The sequence below is a fragment of the Corythoichthys intestinalis genome, chromosome 11 (assembly GCF_030265065.1).
Source record: "Corythoichthys intestinalis isolate RoL2023-P3 chromosome 11, ASM3026506v1, whole genome shotgun sequence".
Taxonomy (NCBI): domain Eukaryota; kingdom Metazoa; phylum Chordata; class Actinopteri; order Syngnathiformes; family Syngnathidae; genus Corythoichthys; species Corythoichthys intestinalis.
This window is the reverse complement of record NC_080405.1, coordinates 32,169,528-32,184,843: the sequence shown is the minus strand read 5'-3', so window position 1 is coordinate 32,184,843 and position 15,316 is coordinate 32,169,528. Positions and strand designations below refer to the sequence as shown.

The window sequence follows — 15,316 nt, the reverse complement described above, 5'->3', positions numbered from 1 at the left end:
TAACAATATCAAAACAGGCCAAGCAATCTTACCTTCTATCTTTTGTGTAGCTTTCTTTGTGGTAAATTATGGATCAGAATAGCTTTTATTTATTTAAAAAAAAAAAAAAAAAAAACCTTATTGTGACGAAACCATGAACACAGAGCAACAGTAAAGAAAGCTGCATGCTTAGACACTAGAATTTTTCTTAAACATTTTATTATGAAAAGTAAGAAACCATTATGTTTTTCATAATTTGCTAAAATTTTATAGCTGTAAACTAATTTATATATGGTGGAAAACACTCTAAGACCCTCCAAATTGGCCAAATTTAAAAATTGTCACATGTGCACGTGTGGCACATCATTGGAAAACTTACAATCTCAATATTCTGTGGGAAGAAACATTTTGAACAGAGGTGCATTTAAAAAAGTGATAATTTTTTTACCTCCTAAACCCTACTCTTGGTGAGAGCATGAGAGAGCATAATTAAAGACACCATGATTTTAACGAGGTATTATCGCGTACTTACCTTGTTTCGATCCAGAAACTGTGTAGCATGTCTCACCGAGTATCAAGACACAGCTGTGCATGGCCACAGCCGGAATTTTGGGAGATTTAATGGGTGCAAAAAGCTAATATAACAAGGATCGCAATGAAGAAATCACAGACGTCAAGGAGTGGTTGAGATTTTCTTTTTTAAATTTAGCCTTTTTAAACGCTTTATTTATTTAGTTATTTATTTTTGGATTGATTATTTATCATCTAAAATATTAGGGAAAATGACACAGTAACAAAAAAATATACAACTTAGCAATAGGTATGAGGTAGATATCCGTGACCTATTTACAGACACTAATTTTTTCATTGTGACGTAATTTGTTTAAAAGTTTAAAATATGCCAGTGAATAATTTTATAAAGTCATTTTTTAAACTAAATATGAAACATCAATTAATGATTGTAAGCTAAAAATGATAGAAAGTTCGAATAATAAATATAACCGGTACTTTATTTCTTTTTCTGGCTGGGTTGAAACAAACGCTGTTGCGTGCTATCTGTAATCTCCAGGGTAAAACTGAGATTTAAAATAGTAAGGGGCCTTAATGCGCCATGAAAGTGCTATGGCAGCATATAGACATATTGTCCTATCAAACACAAGTTATTTTGGCTTAAAATACAGCAATTTATTTTAAAGAGGGTTTCAAGAGCAGAAACTGCTTTTTCAGCCTTGTCTGTGTTTTTCGCCATATTTCTTTTCAAGAAATTAAATATTTATGATGCTATATTGAGGTGAAAACATCAAAGCTTTTCTTTGACACATTACAATAATAAATTTTATACTTTAAAATCAGTTCAAAAACATACAAAATTCTATTTTTGTAACAAATAGTGTGGTGGGCCACACAATAAATAGAAATGAACTATTTCTGGTTTTCATGACTATATCTCTAAAATCGTCAAAGACATAGATGAGATTAGGTTAATGAGAGTCACCCAATAAGGCGCACAGAGAAATGTAACACTTGACGCCCATATTCACACCGACAGTCACTAAGCGGGAATCAATCCCATGCTGGCTGCACAAAAGTCAGTCGTGTGTACCGTTACACTACCATTGACCTGAACTAAATAGATTTGTTTATGGTCGAACCTACAGTACCTACCTTAATGTTTGCTGAAATCTAAACAATGTTGTTGTTGTTCACTAATGAGGTACAGATCCTTAAGATTGTTAAAATACTGTAATACAGTTTCTGCTCTCAATCGAAATGTTTGTTAAAAACTCGGTGTTGTTCTGGGCCTCATTTTATTTCAACCTGAAATTTTCAGGTGTAGGTATACCCAATGTAGTGTCCTGGAAGCATTTATTGTTGCACCGTGTGTCTGGGCCAAGCCTCTGAGAATCTTTGCCAATCCCAGCTGTGTGAGCAGATTGCAAGCCAGACAGGCTGCAGTGCAAGACTGCCAGGCCCAGCCTTAACCCACTCTAACACAGAGGGGACCTCTGTACCTCAAAAGCTGCTGCACCCTTGTCCTCGCCTGGTATCAGCTGGACTGGATCCGTGGAGGCCAAATCCAAATCGAGATCTCCACAACGATTATAGTGAGTTTGGCTCACTATGCCGACGGAGGCGCAGACCTAATATCGCTATGCAGCACTCACTGGGGCTGCCTGCTCGTCCCAGGCCCTGCTCTGTCATTGGAGCCGGTGTTATGAATGAGATGCAGTCCATGGAGTTGCACCGCAGAGTAAGATGTTAAATTACCACTAAGGCATTTTTGCATCCGTTAACGACTTCTGGTATCAATATTTCAATGTCTTATCAGTATTTCTCCCCTAAACACAGTAAAAATTGAAATAGCCCACATCCGAAAAGAGTCCTAATTGTGGTCTTCTCCACCTCACTCATAAGTTTAGCACATGGCCATAATGAATGAACCCACTCCAGATGCTGAAGGCCAACTTGTTCCTAACCCAATATTTATACACCACTCTGTGTTAGATTCAACAATGCAAGCATGCGCTTCCCCATTTATAAAGGAAGGCTTTTATTTTGACCAGCTCACATCCCATTTCACTCATGCCTTTGTCACTCATTTTTTTGTCTACAATCGTATCCAATTTTCTGCCTCATTGCTCCCATAAGTTCTTCTCCTTGGCCTAACTCAAAGTCAGTGTCTATTAACTTTTGAGGCTGCTTTACTTGCTTGATGTGCTGTATAGTCTGACAGTTTGCAGCCAGGCAAGCAACACTAACACACCACATTTGGCATGCTGGATGTGAAATACTTTGAATTCACTGAACAAACAGAGAAGCAGGATTTTTCCTTGATATGTGTACATTGAGTCTGACTATATATCAAAGCAGCCCTGTATGGAATATAAGAATTCCACTAACTCCTGGGTACCCTTTAGGCCTTGTCTCGCCCTGCGGGGGTGTCGCCATTAGAGCCGCCCCTAAGGGCTTCTCTGCAGCGTTGCCGCTCCCTACCTCTGCCCCCCAGCACTTTAACTGCCCTGGCTCTTCTCCTGCCCCATTCAGGTACTAGATTACGCATTTAATTTTCTATAATTAAATATTTTTGTTTGATTAAATCATGTCATCTGTTGCCCACCATTATACCTATACTTATTCAACAGATGCAGGTAAATCATCATCATCAGTACGTCTGCGGCCTGGAGGCAGTAGCTGCCGGAGAAAGAGACTGCTACGACCCGGGTCAGAACCATTGCAGGTCAACATTGTAAGTCGAGCGTTTTCTAGCATTGAAGCTCACAAGTTTCTTGTCTCCTAGCTTTTGAAGGGCCTTAGATATATAGAACACCTTTAGAGTGAAACTCCAAAAGCTAAGCACAAAGGCAGCTTATTTTATTTCAAATTGTTTTGCCATGGGAATAATTGAAGTGATCTCTCTTAAGTTTTGGATGAATACCCTTTCACCATCTTTTGTAATATGGAGTTGACACAGGTACAGTCAGTACATTATCATAAATATATGATATGATGCATGTGGATTGATTTACTTCAACCCCAAAGCCCTTGCTCATTTGGAACTAGATAAATGGAAAGATATTAAATGATAGCTTCACACTCACGTATGCATCTGCAAGAATGCACTTGAAATTTTCTGTTTTAACCTACTGTCGCTTTTTGAGTAATTTCAGTTTTCATGTAGGTAGATAAATGATGGAGCTTTTAAAAGTTCGTAAACAGCAACTACTCATTACTGACATGAAGAATGAATTATTAGTTCAATTTACTGAACCAAGTAGATAAAAGTTTTGAGCCTATAGACGAGTTTCCCGAGTGAAAATAGAGCTGCGCAATCTTTGACATTTTCTGCTACGGACTTCTGGTTTAGACAGAATGCCATGAATTGCGGTTGAAGTAGACAAAGTTTTAAACTGCCAAATCAAACCAGAGGGACCCACGGAATCTCCAAAAATGGATTCAGCACGACGTAGTTAAGACTCCAGGACCTTCTATGCTGTGCTTGGTTGTGGGAACTACTGGAAGCGCCTATATATATGTTTGGAAGTGGAATGTTTTGAACAGTGTCCAGCTTCAAAGCGCCAGTGTGGATCTACCTCGCCATACGCCTTAAGTCGAAACTTGCAGCTATAACCCTGAATGATCCACCTAAAAGATTGCATGTTTGTTTTTATTAATTCGTTGATCGTTCGTGGACAAAATTCTAACCATCTGTTCAGCCTGTGTTAACATGAGGTGTAGATTGATACGCTGGCCACTTGAGTGAACAAAATGAGATGAAAATACAAATAATTTAACAGCTGAATGCAGAAGGTCTGACATGGATTTTGTTGTTGCAAGGAAGTACTATAAGGTCCCACATGTACATATAAACACAAATAGTATGTCATTCTTTTTTTTATTGCAGATATTGATCACAATAAAACTTTCGGGCATGATTCTATTTCTTGTTTTATTTAAAACAATTGGTGAATCTGCAAAACAGATCAATAAATCACAATTTATGAAATTATTAGAAAAATATTAATGAAGGTGGCGCATAAATCAAGCGTTCCATCATCAAATTAGAATGTACGTATTCTCGATATATGTCCATCAACGTAAGTGTTGTTGTGAGGCACATCAAGTTCTCATCCCTTGTCTAACAGCGTTTCCATCCAGTGCCGTTAAATCAATAGATTACAAAACTATTTTGGTTGTGGCGACTCCTAGCCATTTCCTCATGTTGTCCTACCCTTTCGTTATGATGGCAGATGGATGCAGCATTTCCAAATTGTCTTTTATTAGGGATTTTGATGAGTAATGCCACTCCAGCTCCACCATGCGAAAGTAAAGCGGAAGTACCTCGGAAACTTGTCTATAGTTTTATGATTGATGTGAAATTATTGTATCACTTTGGCAATATTGTCCATCTCGCTAGTGATCTGCTCAAGTCTTTATTACTCTAATAGAATTACATTAGAGAAATACAATCAGATAGCATAATTATGAGAAAAGGTCTTTTGATGTGAAGGTGGCCTTGGTGGAATTCTTGATATAGTGGCTATATGGTACATAAGAGAGCGGGTGTGTTGTTAAAAATGATTTGCCATTATTTGTTCGGGAAGCCCTATCATTCAAATTCAGTGACCTAAATTTGATTTCTTTTAAGAAGTCTCTAGATAATTAAGCATTTGAAGCACTCCATGCTAAATGGTGTTTGCAAACCACTGCACGATGTTGCCATGACACTGGCTGTCTCGCGTTCGTCTACTTGTTTCTATCTTTAGGCAGCCTTTTTAAGCGATGGCTAAAAGAAGGCAGTGTGTGGGTGAGAGGAGAAAAGGGGGTGGAAGAGAAGAAGAGAGGGTGAGGGAATGAGACATGTTTCCTTTTTTTTGTGTGCATGTGTCTTAGGCTGCCTGCCTTAGGGTAGGGACAGGCACCGCTGGAAAGGTCGCTGAATGGTGAGAGACATTTATGTGAAGCATTCACAGATGTTACACATTTTTCTTGTCTTTTCATGCCAGTATGGTACATGGATTGGGGCTTTGGTGGAAATATTTGAGGTACACTGCAGTATGTGGTACTGTTCCTATTAGGATGACTACTCGCCTGTAGGCCGCAGGCAGAAAGAAGGCATTCTCACTGCAGTGGATTAACTGCTAATGCTGACGCCTCTCTTCTTCATTTCATTTAAATGGATTTCTCCTCCAGTCACTGCCCCCTCTCCTCTTCTCGCCTATGTTAATTCTTCTGAGATTGAGGGGACATTTTGCTGTGGTTTGACACTGTTGCTGTGATAACATCTGTACTGACTAGTTGCGAGAAAGGCAAACTTATTTAGGGCTTCATGCAGATTAAAGCTGAAATCAGAAATTTTACATGATTAAGTGTAAGACCAACGGGTATGTGCGGTCATAATCATATTACGCAACGCTATCTATTAATTATGAATGCATGAGTCAGCAGGCAGTGGTTAGTTGGGCAACGAGTGGGCCAGCAATGAAATGTGCTACTTGTGCACGCAACTGTAGAACATGCTGGGGTACCAGTTCTCATATGTTGGCATCACTTCTTCAATGAACATTATTTAGATTACTGTGTTTACGATACTTGCTAATGAGTCCTCAGCTTCAGTGATGCGTCTGAAGCAAAAAATAAATAAATGAACTCGATAGGGGTTAACTTTTTTTTCTGATGTATTAAAAAAATCACTGGGTTGTTATGTGTTCGTCAAATGCTATCATGGGTATAACAGTGAAGAACTGCCAACATCTCCACTCCGAACCCCTGGAACCAGCCATGTGTGTTTATTCAGCACCGCTGCTCTACCAAGGTGCAAACCCATATGCAGGGTGACATCCTGGAGCCACCAGCTGTAACAGTTCTGATAAATTGCTGCTGATGGAATCTAAGCAGGTGGTTGTGTCACAGCCTCCTGAGGTTGTTTCTTCTACCGACTCAGTTTGTGCCTGTCAGGTGTGTGCGTCCGTGCATGCATGTGTGTTTGGAAGACGAAGAGGCTCAGGGCCTTTTTCTTACATAATTGTCGAGAGAGTTTCCTTTGCTCCCTATAAAAGCCATTCCCACTTTTATTTAATGTGGCTGCATGTTCCCGGAGACTGTGGTAATACCCTGATCTGACTCACTGGAGTAGCCTGATTTACTGTAATGCTGTTATGATTATTCTCATTATCAATGCAGATATCTTGTGTGTGCTATATTGTTGCCCTTTTTGTTATATACTTCCAGAGGGCTATTTTTTTTTTCTCCAGTATCATCTCTGAAGCGATCATATGTTCATGTCATATCAGGACAGTGAGGACATTTTGGTAGATGATGTGACAAATGTGTTATGTAATGTTTCTTTTGGGATAGCTTTAGCCCATGCAGTACTTCTCATCCCTCATCAGATTATATCTGTCATCATTTTGCCTGTTTGATTAGGTAATTTATCTCCACAATTATACTGTGAAGCGCCTTCTTGACTGACTTCGGTTGCATTGTACCCTCCTTGTCTCCTACTTACCAGTCATAAGGACAATTCATGTGCTTTCAGTTGTGTGAGAACAGATTGAAAATGGCCCTTTTTTGTAACAGCATACAGTAATGATGCCTAAATGCACAAATAAATGTCGAAAATGCTTGTATGGATGTATTAGGAGAACTGTCGAAAGGTTGGCCAGATATCCTCATATTTTCCAAGTAGTGGTAAATGGTAAATGGTGTTATACTTATATAGCGCTTTTCCACCTTTCAAGGCGCTCAAAGCGCTTTACACTATCTCGCCATTCACCTACTGGTGACACAGCGCCAGTAGTGGCATATTAACCCCCCTAATTTTTAAACAATTACATATTAATTGCAAACAAATTGTAAAATGAAGTAGTCACTATTGTAGCACTGGTCGTGCCAATGTTAAGAGCACATGCAAGTTGTCTTCAAATAAAATCTTTTCATTTTATGGACTCTGCACAAAGTACTTGGTACTTGACATTTCGGTTGCTGCCTCAGCTCTCTCTGTGGTCACCCTTGGGCCAAGATCCTACACACTGTAACTTTACCCTATTGACAACTTGCCATTTGCGCTTAAAATGCAAAGTAAGCTAATTGTGGGACATGATTAGCAGTTAATAAAATACACAACTGATGTAATTTCTAAACTTAATACCAATTCTTGTAGAACTGAAGTATATTGAGTCCTTGTTGGGATGGATTAGCAAATATAATTAACAAATATTAACAAAAATAATAATAATTAAAAAAAAAAAAAAAACTAAAACAAAACATGTGTTATCCAGGCTTAAACTCTTAATGTACCTATGCAATTTATGACATCTTGCAAACATGGATAGGAGAAACTATATATGTATTAAAATCACTTAAATAAGAAGCATCACCAAAGAGTGTAGGATTTTCCTCACAATTTTTTCGGATGGTCTGATCACTCCTCCCAACTCTATGTTCATCTGCTTTATTACAGTTTACACACATATACAATGCAAATGCACTTCAGTCCTGAAGTGATCCCATTAAAGCATGACTGTAAAAAGTAATTCATTATTTAAACCTCCCACTCGAATACTTAAGTAGAGTCTATAATTGTGACAAACTCTTGTATAACAAATAAACAGTTTGGGCCAGAAGTGGTTAGTTAACTGTCTTCAGTTAAAGGACAGTATTTTTTTTATTTTTTATTATTATTATCAATACATGTATTAAAGACTGCAACTGCTTTGCTTGTTTTTACATACTCTATATAGTATCATATAACCTTAGTAAAGATGTTGGCCATAAAGAAAATACATGTAATAAGTTTGGGTTGAAGGAGCCATATCATACGCTCTGTCTTTGACCTAACAGCGGTGTCAGAGAAAGTCCTCCATCACATACACGGAGAGTGTTATGCAATCCCTTCACTCAGCAACCCAGTATTTCTTTTTCACTCTGCCTCTTCCTAGTCTTTAGTCCTGACTTAGAAGCTAGATCTCAATCACTGGCATCCGTTCCCTCTCCCTTTACTCACATCGTCTTGATTTTGACTCCCCAATGTTTATTTTTCATGTGCTCACCTATTTGCATTCTCCCCATGTGGTCCTTCCCTGCAGGCATATGAGTGTTCAGTACCCACTTTCTGGGTGCTTTTCTATTTTCTTGTGGGGTTGTGAGAATGATAGCATGTTTTAATTTAGTTTGCTTTTTCTCTTTATTTTTCAGTACAACACAATATTTAGTCTGCTAAGCATGTGATGGTTAAAAATATTCCTGTATTGCAATGCCTTTGTTTTGGGTGGAACTGTGTTTAGCATGTTAGGAAGCACTTGTATGTTTTTTTTTGTGTCATAGGTGTTCAGTCAGCTTTACTATTTTACGTGCTGTAGTGACTTTCAGAAGCTATCACTTGTAACGGTGGTTAGATTGATTAACATTTGTGAAGAAATACTAGAGACCTAAATGAAAAATATCATATAATGACACATTTTCTGTATCAATACACATGAGCGTTAACCTACACTCAATTTTTTTTTTTTTTTTTTTTTTTGTATGACTGTGCACTCATATCAAGGCAGAAGTTTGAAATATTAAGTGTCATTAAAAATGTCAAAGAGTGACAGTCCTTTCGTTGTCAACACCACTTATCCTATTCAGGATCGTGGGGAGAGTGGCCATCATTGGTCTTCTGGTTAACAGGGGAACATAGCTATAACTCACTGGTATAAAAACATTGTATTTGTGAGCAGACCAGACTGGCAGGCCCGGAGTAAATATGGGCAGTTGAAACTGCCTGATCTTGGGCCTCAGTTGTGCATGCTATTGAGTTAAGTGTGTGAGAAGACTGCTTAATGTCAGTTATAATTAGTGCAGCAATGATTAATTGATTAACTCGAGTATTCGATTAGGAAAAAAATATTCGAATGAATTTTTATTGATTTGAGTATTCGTTTACTTAAAGTGGTGTTGTAATGGTTTATTTTGAAAGTGTTTGCATTTAGTTTTATTGATTAGGGTGGATACACTACCCTCTGGTCTGCCTCATTTCACATGGCTGAATTCAACTGCTCCCTGTTAAGACCAACCTAAGCTAAGTTTTTGTTTGAGCTAATGTTTTTTTATGCATTCATAATTTAGTTCTTAGGCATATTTATTTTGTGGGAATATGTGTCTGAACCATTTGTTAAGAGCATTTTAAAAGTTAGCATTTTATAGCATTTAAGCTAGCGGACTTTTGCTATTTAAGTTAGCCAATTGTTCTTTTGTTGTACAAAGATCCTCATTCTTTTTAATACCATTTGAGGCTCAGCTCAGGTATTTTAATTTTTCATGTTCCTTATTCGATTAATCGAACTAACTAGTTCATCGATTAATCGACTACTAAAATAATCGATAGCTGCAGCCCTAATTATAATATATATATAGACCAGATGTGGTAAACGTAGGGATCTCACTTTTCTGTTCTAAAGTTGACATCTTACAAAATCTAACAGACATTGCATGCAAAAAGAGAGCCAGCAACCACAAAACACAGGCAGGATTCCAATGTTTAAGGCCCCAGGTAGCTGCCAGTGCACTGATGAGTTGTGACAATAGTAAACACACTCATAACTGGCACAATGCGAGTGCAGTAGTATAGCACTCGCCTGCAACAAATCAAAGCTGAAACAGCTATTTTGGTCGGGGTGTTCTACTCACAGATACATATGCAAGCTCAAATATTTTTACATACAGGAGGATAAAAGTGTTCACATTGTCTATAGTAAATGCTGATTAAGATCAAACGCATAGTAGTATATACACTAGGAAAAGATTGTAAAAGACAGGAAATATATTTCAATCACTATTTGCAACTATTTCTAACCAACCAATTGCTCATAAAGTAGTACAATTTATCTGACCCAAACAACTGGATGCTGAAAAACAGCGAAAGACCTGGGTTGAAGAAAACACATATTTTTAGGTATCCTGTGGTCTGGAAGAAAGCTGGAAATTAGTGTGGTTGCCGTGGGGATGGGAGTGAAACAAAAGAACAGGAGCAGACTGGGTGGGAAATATGGGTGTGGTGGTGGCCATTGCCTCAATAGGCCAAATGCCCTCCGGCCACAAAGAATTTGATCACACAGAAATTCTTTATTCGGAGAGAAACATTCTAAAAATGTTTGTGGTCTCATGCAGACTGACTCCAGAAAAGAAAAATCCAGGGTTAGATTAAAACATAAATCTTTTCATCTATTTTCTGCCACTTCTTTCTTACCGATTATGAAATTTACATTCGAATAACATAGTTTGTTCATTTATAGGCTAGAACACATGACAGTTCTATTGACTCTTAGTGAGGAATGTAGAAGTTTTGACCATTCAAACTTATGTTTTCAACATTGACGATTGCTCTAAGACTGCAAGGGTAGCTCAGCTTCCTCCAAAATGTCAAAAAAATATATGTGATCAAATATACTGTTGTGTGTTCATGTTATTGACTAAATATGAACTACAACACACTCAACTTTTGTTCAGAATTGGCTACTTATCACTGCTACGATGTGGCTTGCTTTTCATTCATTCATTTAAACCAGGGGTGTCCAAACCGCCACTCAAGGGCCACTGTGGGTCCTGCTTTTTGTTCCTACCAATCGAGCACAGATTGTTTAAGCAATAATGTTTCTTCTAAAACAAGCAGCACTTGACTGAAAATAACTGATTACACTTGTAAAGGTGTCGTCTTGTTTTGTCGGAATGAAATCCAGCACCCACTGCGGCCCTATGTGGAATAGTTTGGACACCCCTGCTTTAAACAGTGCGGAAGCTGTGCTTCAGTTGAGAGTGCATTGCTCCACTACAACGAAACAAGACAAGTCATTGGATAAAGGCTAGATTTATCTCGCCAATCAGAAGCTTTGCGTCTTTGGGGGTCTATGGGCAGCGGGCGGGGCTCGGCTTGCCCGGACGCTCTCCTTCTCTGCATGATGATTAGGTGAGCTGTCTGAGGTGGAATCATTTTTTGATTGACAGAGAAATGAGTAAATCAGTGATCTTATTGTATTAACATCCACAGGGTCATTTTTCAATAGTCGTTCCTTTGTTCTGAGTTGAACCGGAGACTTTAATAATCATCCTAGCGACATTTGCGTTGTTAAAAATGGCTAGCAACAAATTGAGCTTCTATTTCTGGTAGTTTATTTTTATTGAAGCTGCTTGTGTTTGGAGACTTCTGGCAGTTTCGTTCCTTCCTGAGCATTGGGTGCCGCTGATCTCCTCCTGAGCTTCCCCTCATTGAAAGACCAGCATTCGGTTTGGGGGGTAGCGAACTCAGTCCATTAGATGGGAGGTACGTGCATTAGTCCACTATTGTAGGTGGTCGGGAACAATACCAATATCATTAATATTGCAAATGGTATGGTCAACATTGATGTGTAGACTGCTGTATATAAGTGTTTTTTTTTTTTTTTTTAATATTCTTTGTAAAAATGTTGAGCGCTAGGTACACTCCAGTCATGTTTTTGCACCTTGTTTGACTTTAAATTAGGTCACTAAAATTGGCTACCTTTTTTTTTTATTCAGCTGTCTCAACATGACAGCTTTGTATACAGATAAATGTCAGCAGTTGGTCAAATCAAGCAAATAAACATTTTTTAAACATTTTTTTTAATACTTTTGAAATTAAAGGTACTATATAGAATTTTTTGTGCTGATTTAAAATACTTTTCTACTCCATGCATGCTCCACCAATGCTCTGATGAGTACACAGAGCCCTGACATTTTAACTGCGACTGCTCCAAAAGTGTTCGGGTCAGACACTCTGGGCGAACATGTGCTTACGTACTTTCACATGCATCCCAGCGGCAGCAACATTGTTTCACAAATCCTCCACCTAGTCTCCACATAGCAATAACACTTTTCTAACCCACTTAAGACGTGCTACTAACAGTAAACAGTCATGTTTGCATTTGCATTTGTATTTATGTATCTGTTGCTGATTTAATGTACCAAACATTCATTGCTTTATATTCGTACTCATAAAGGCATGCGGGCCATGCACGAGCTTAACACAGACTGCAGCTTAGCTTGGCCGGAGCAGTGTTGTTCTCGGCATCCCTTCTAATTTTCATCTTAGTCTTTAGTATGAAAATACATATTAGTCATATTTTAGTTATTTCAAAATGTGTTCGTCTTCGTCTCGTTTTTGTTGACAAATGCTTCTTTCCGTCTGCAAAATTAAAAAGTTTTAGTCTAAAAATAAATAAATAAAGGTTTTCAACAATTTGGAACAAACATTGACAGGCGAGCACAAATTGTAGCGTCTACAACACAGGTGTCAAACCAATTCCAGAAAGGGCCTAGTGGGTGCAGGTTTGCTTTCCAACCAATGAAGAGGACACCTTTTCACCAATTAGATCTTTTACATGTGTAATCAGTTAAACTTTGTCAGGTGCTGCTTGTTTCAGCAGGAAGTTCATTGGTTAAACTCTCTGCGCGTTATCGGTTGGAACAAAATCCAGCACCCACTAGGCCCTTTCTGGAATCGGTTTGACACCTGTGGTCTACAAGGACAACTTCGTAATGATAATACACACTCAGCAGGAAAACAGTACATTATTTCCAATTAATTGTACCCACTTGGATGCCACAGACGGTATGTAAAAGAATTTGCCGAGAGTTTAAGATGACGCTCCCCATGCTAAATGCTAATGCTAACTAGATCGCGAATGCTATGCTAACGCGCCGATTTATGTTTAGTATGTGATGATCACTCAGCACAGAACTTTAAAGGCTCTAGCAACATTGCATATTCTCTCTTGCCAAGATTAGAAAACAAATCTTACCATGTGTTTCAAGTTAAGAAAGCCTGGAGTCTGGAGAGGACACCGGTGAGTTGGGGTGGGTGTAGCACGTCACATGATTGACACAACCAAACACTGCTGCAATGCAGGCTAACTACACATACAATTAGAAAATATCTAACATTGTGAACATATGACAGAGGCTGTGGCGCATTTTCATCTGTTTGTCGTGTTGTCAGACGAATACTGGTATTCGTCGTGTTATGTTTTATTCTGTCTAGACACGTTTTAAGCTTGTTATAGCCTCGTCATCGTCATGAAAAAAAATGTCCGTAAATGAAATATTTTCGTTATCGTCTTTGTTGACGAAAACAACAATGGGCCGGACCTGGTAGTCACAACCATAAAAAAGGGACAAACTCCACATAGCACCTTTAAGAATATTTAAAAGTGTGATCTTTTTCCGCTCTTGCCAGTTAACTGAAAGCCACTTGACCCCAATTTCTGATGTAAATGCATCATGACATCTCGGTCAAGGTCTGGAGAAATTTCAGTTTGATTTGCCACTTTTGTTTTCCGATGTGTTTTTAGACAACACGAAACATAGTCATTTTAATAACAGTTGATAGTGGTTGCGTTCAGAATGACTTAAATTACCAAATAAAAGAAAAGAGCTATCAATTTGTCATTATCTATTTTTGTCCGTTGTTGCAAATTTAATGATTGACTGGTGAGTGGATTTTCAACAAAAATGAATTCTTTATCTAATTTCCTTATTCTTTGTAACCTAAATGTAATTAAACTCATAGTTAAGCAATAGCTTCTGCTTAGGGGAGACCAATGAATGTACAGTACTATGTTCATGTCGAGGCAAGTCTTGTTTGTTGCAGGAGTTGTTTTCTAAAAACTCTTAATTCATGCAGACACATTTGTGGACATACAATCACGGGCATGGACAAATGCACTTTTTCCTTGTTTGACTTGTATGTTGGAGTACTAAAATGAGGGGGAAACCGTGGGGTGTCCATGTGTGTTTCTTGGATGCAGAACTTTGCAAATAAAGATTATTGTTAAACTCAATGTAGCAATTTAAAATTAAGTCCATAATCAGCAGTTTATAAAATACCTTAGTTATACTTTTTTGCAAGTTATGTTCTTAACTAATATATAACATTTTCTTTAAATGATAAACAGGTTCATCAAGTTTTAAGTAGGGTAGAAATGTGTCTGTACAAGATGAGGGCTAGGTCATTCAAAGAGAAGAACATGCAGGGTCAGGTTTCAATAAAAGTTCATGTAAAAAAAAGGAAGGCTCAGCATTTTATCAGATACAATACCATGCACAATTTTAGGGTTTTCACAAAGCAAATCTCTTCTGTATATGTATTAGTAAATTAGCATTGGTGTCTGTGCAAATTTAGACTTTCAGATGTGACCTTTGTTGTCTAAATGTCAGGGAGATTGGAGAGTGAGCCCACAGTGGAAGGGCATGCTTATGTAATATGCACACTCCCCCCTGCCTGTGTGCGCACACACAAGCACAGAGCAGGCTCTTGTTTGAGAAGGGAACTTGTCATATCTTAGCTGTGATGCTTTGTACAGCTCTTTGCAATTCACTGAAAGCCTCACTTTCATGATCCTTCACTTTTATCTGAACGTATGTGCAGAGAGTGCTCTGGAAATTATTTATGGCTTTAAAAATACTGGTGCACTCCTTTTTGGTGTTATTCTTTCAAACACATTCTTAGATCTTTGATCGAATACCAAAGCTCTACGTGAAGTTGTGTTGAGTGCTTGATTAGATTACTGGTTTGGTAATATGACTGAACTGAACCTAAATCAGCCCATCAAATTATTTATGATCACAGTGAGCTTCCGTCATAATCTTCACAACAAAGAGGGTATAAATACCAGAAAAATACCGACCGTTCATCATGCCCAAGATAATGTTAAGCTAGTTTTGAGTTTTAGAGGATAGCAGCATTCTGTACTAGCTGCGGCTTCCTGACTGATTTTTTTTTATTAAGACCTGTAAATATAACGTTGCGATAGTCCAATCCACTGAAAATGCATGCATGCATGCATGA

The 15,316-nt window shown here is 38.2% G+C and overlaps 1 protein-coding gene across 2 annotated transcripts in view; it reads left to right on the top strand.

The window, feature by feature from the left end:
- LOC130923966 (rho guanine nucleotide exchange factor 9) overlaps nt 1-15,316 on the top strand; it is a 72,193-nt gene that overhangs the window by 5,090 nt on the left and 51,787 nt on the right. For both annotated transcript variants that reach the window (XM_057850163.1, XM_057850162.1), the window contains 2 exons: nt 2,898-3,024; nt 3,123-3,226. In XM_057850163.1, coding sequence (XP_057706146.1) covers nt 2,898-3,024; nt 3,123-3,226 — 231 coding nt within the window. Of the gene's footprint in view, nt 1-2,897; nt 3,025-3,122; nt 3,227-15,316 lie in introns of those variants that run through there.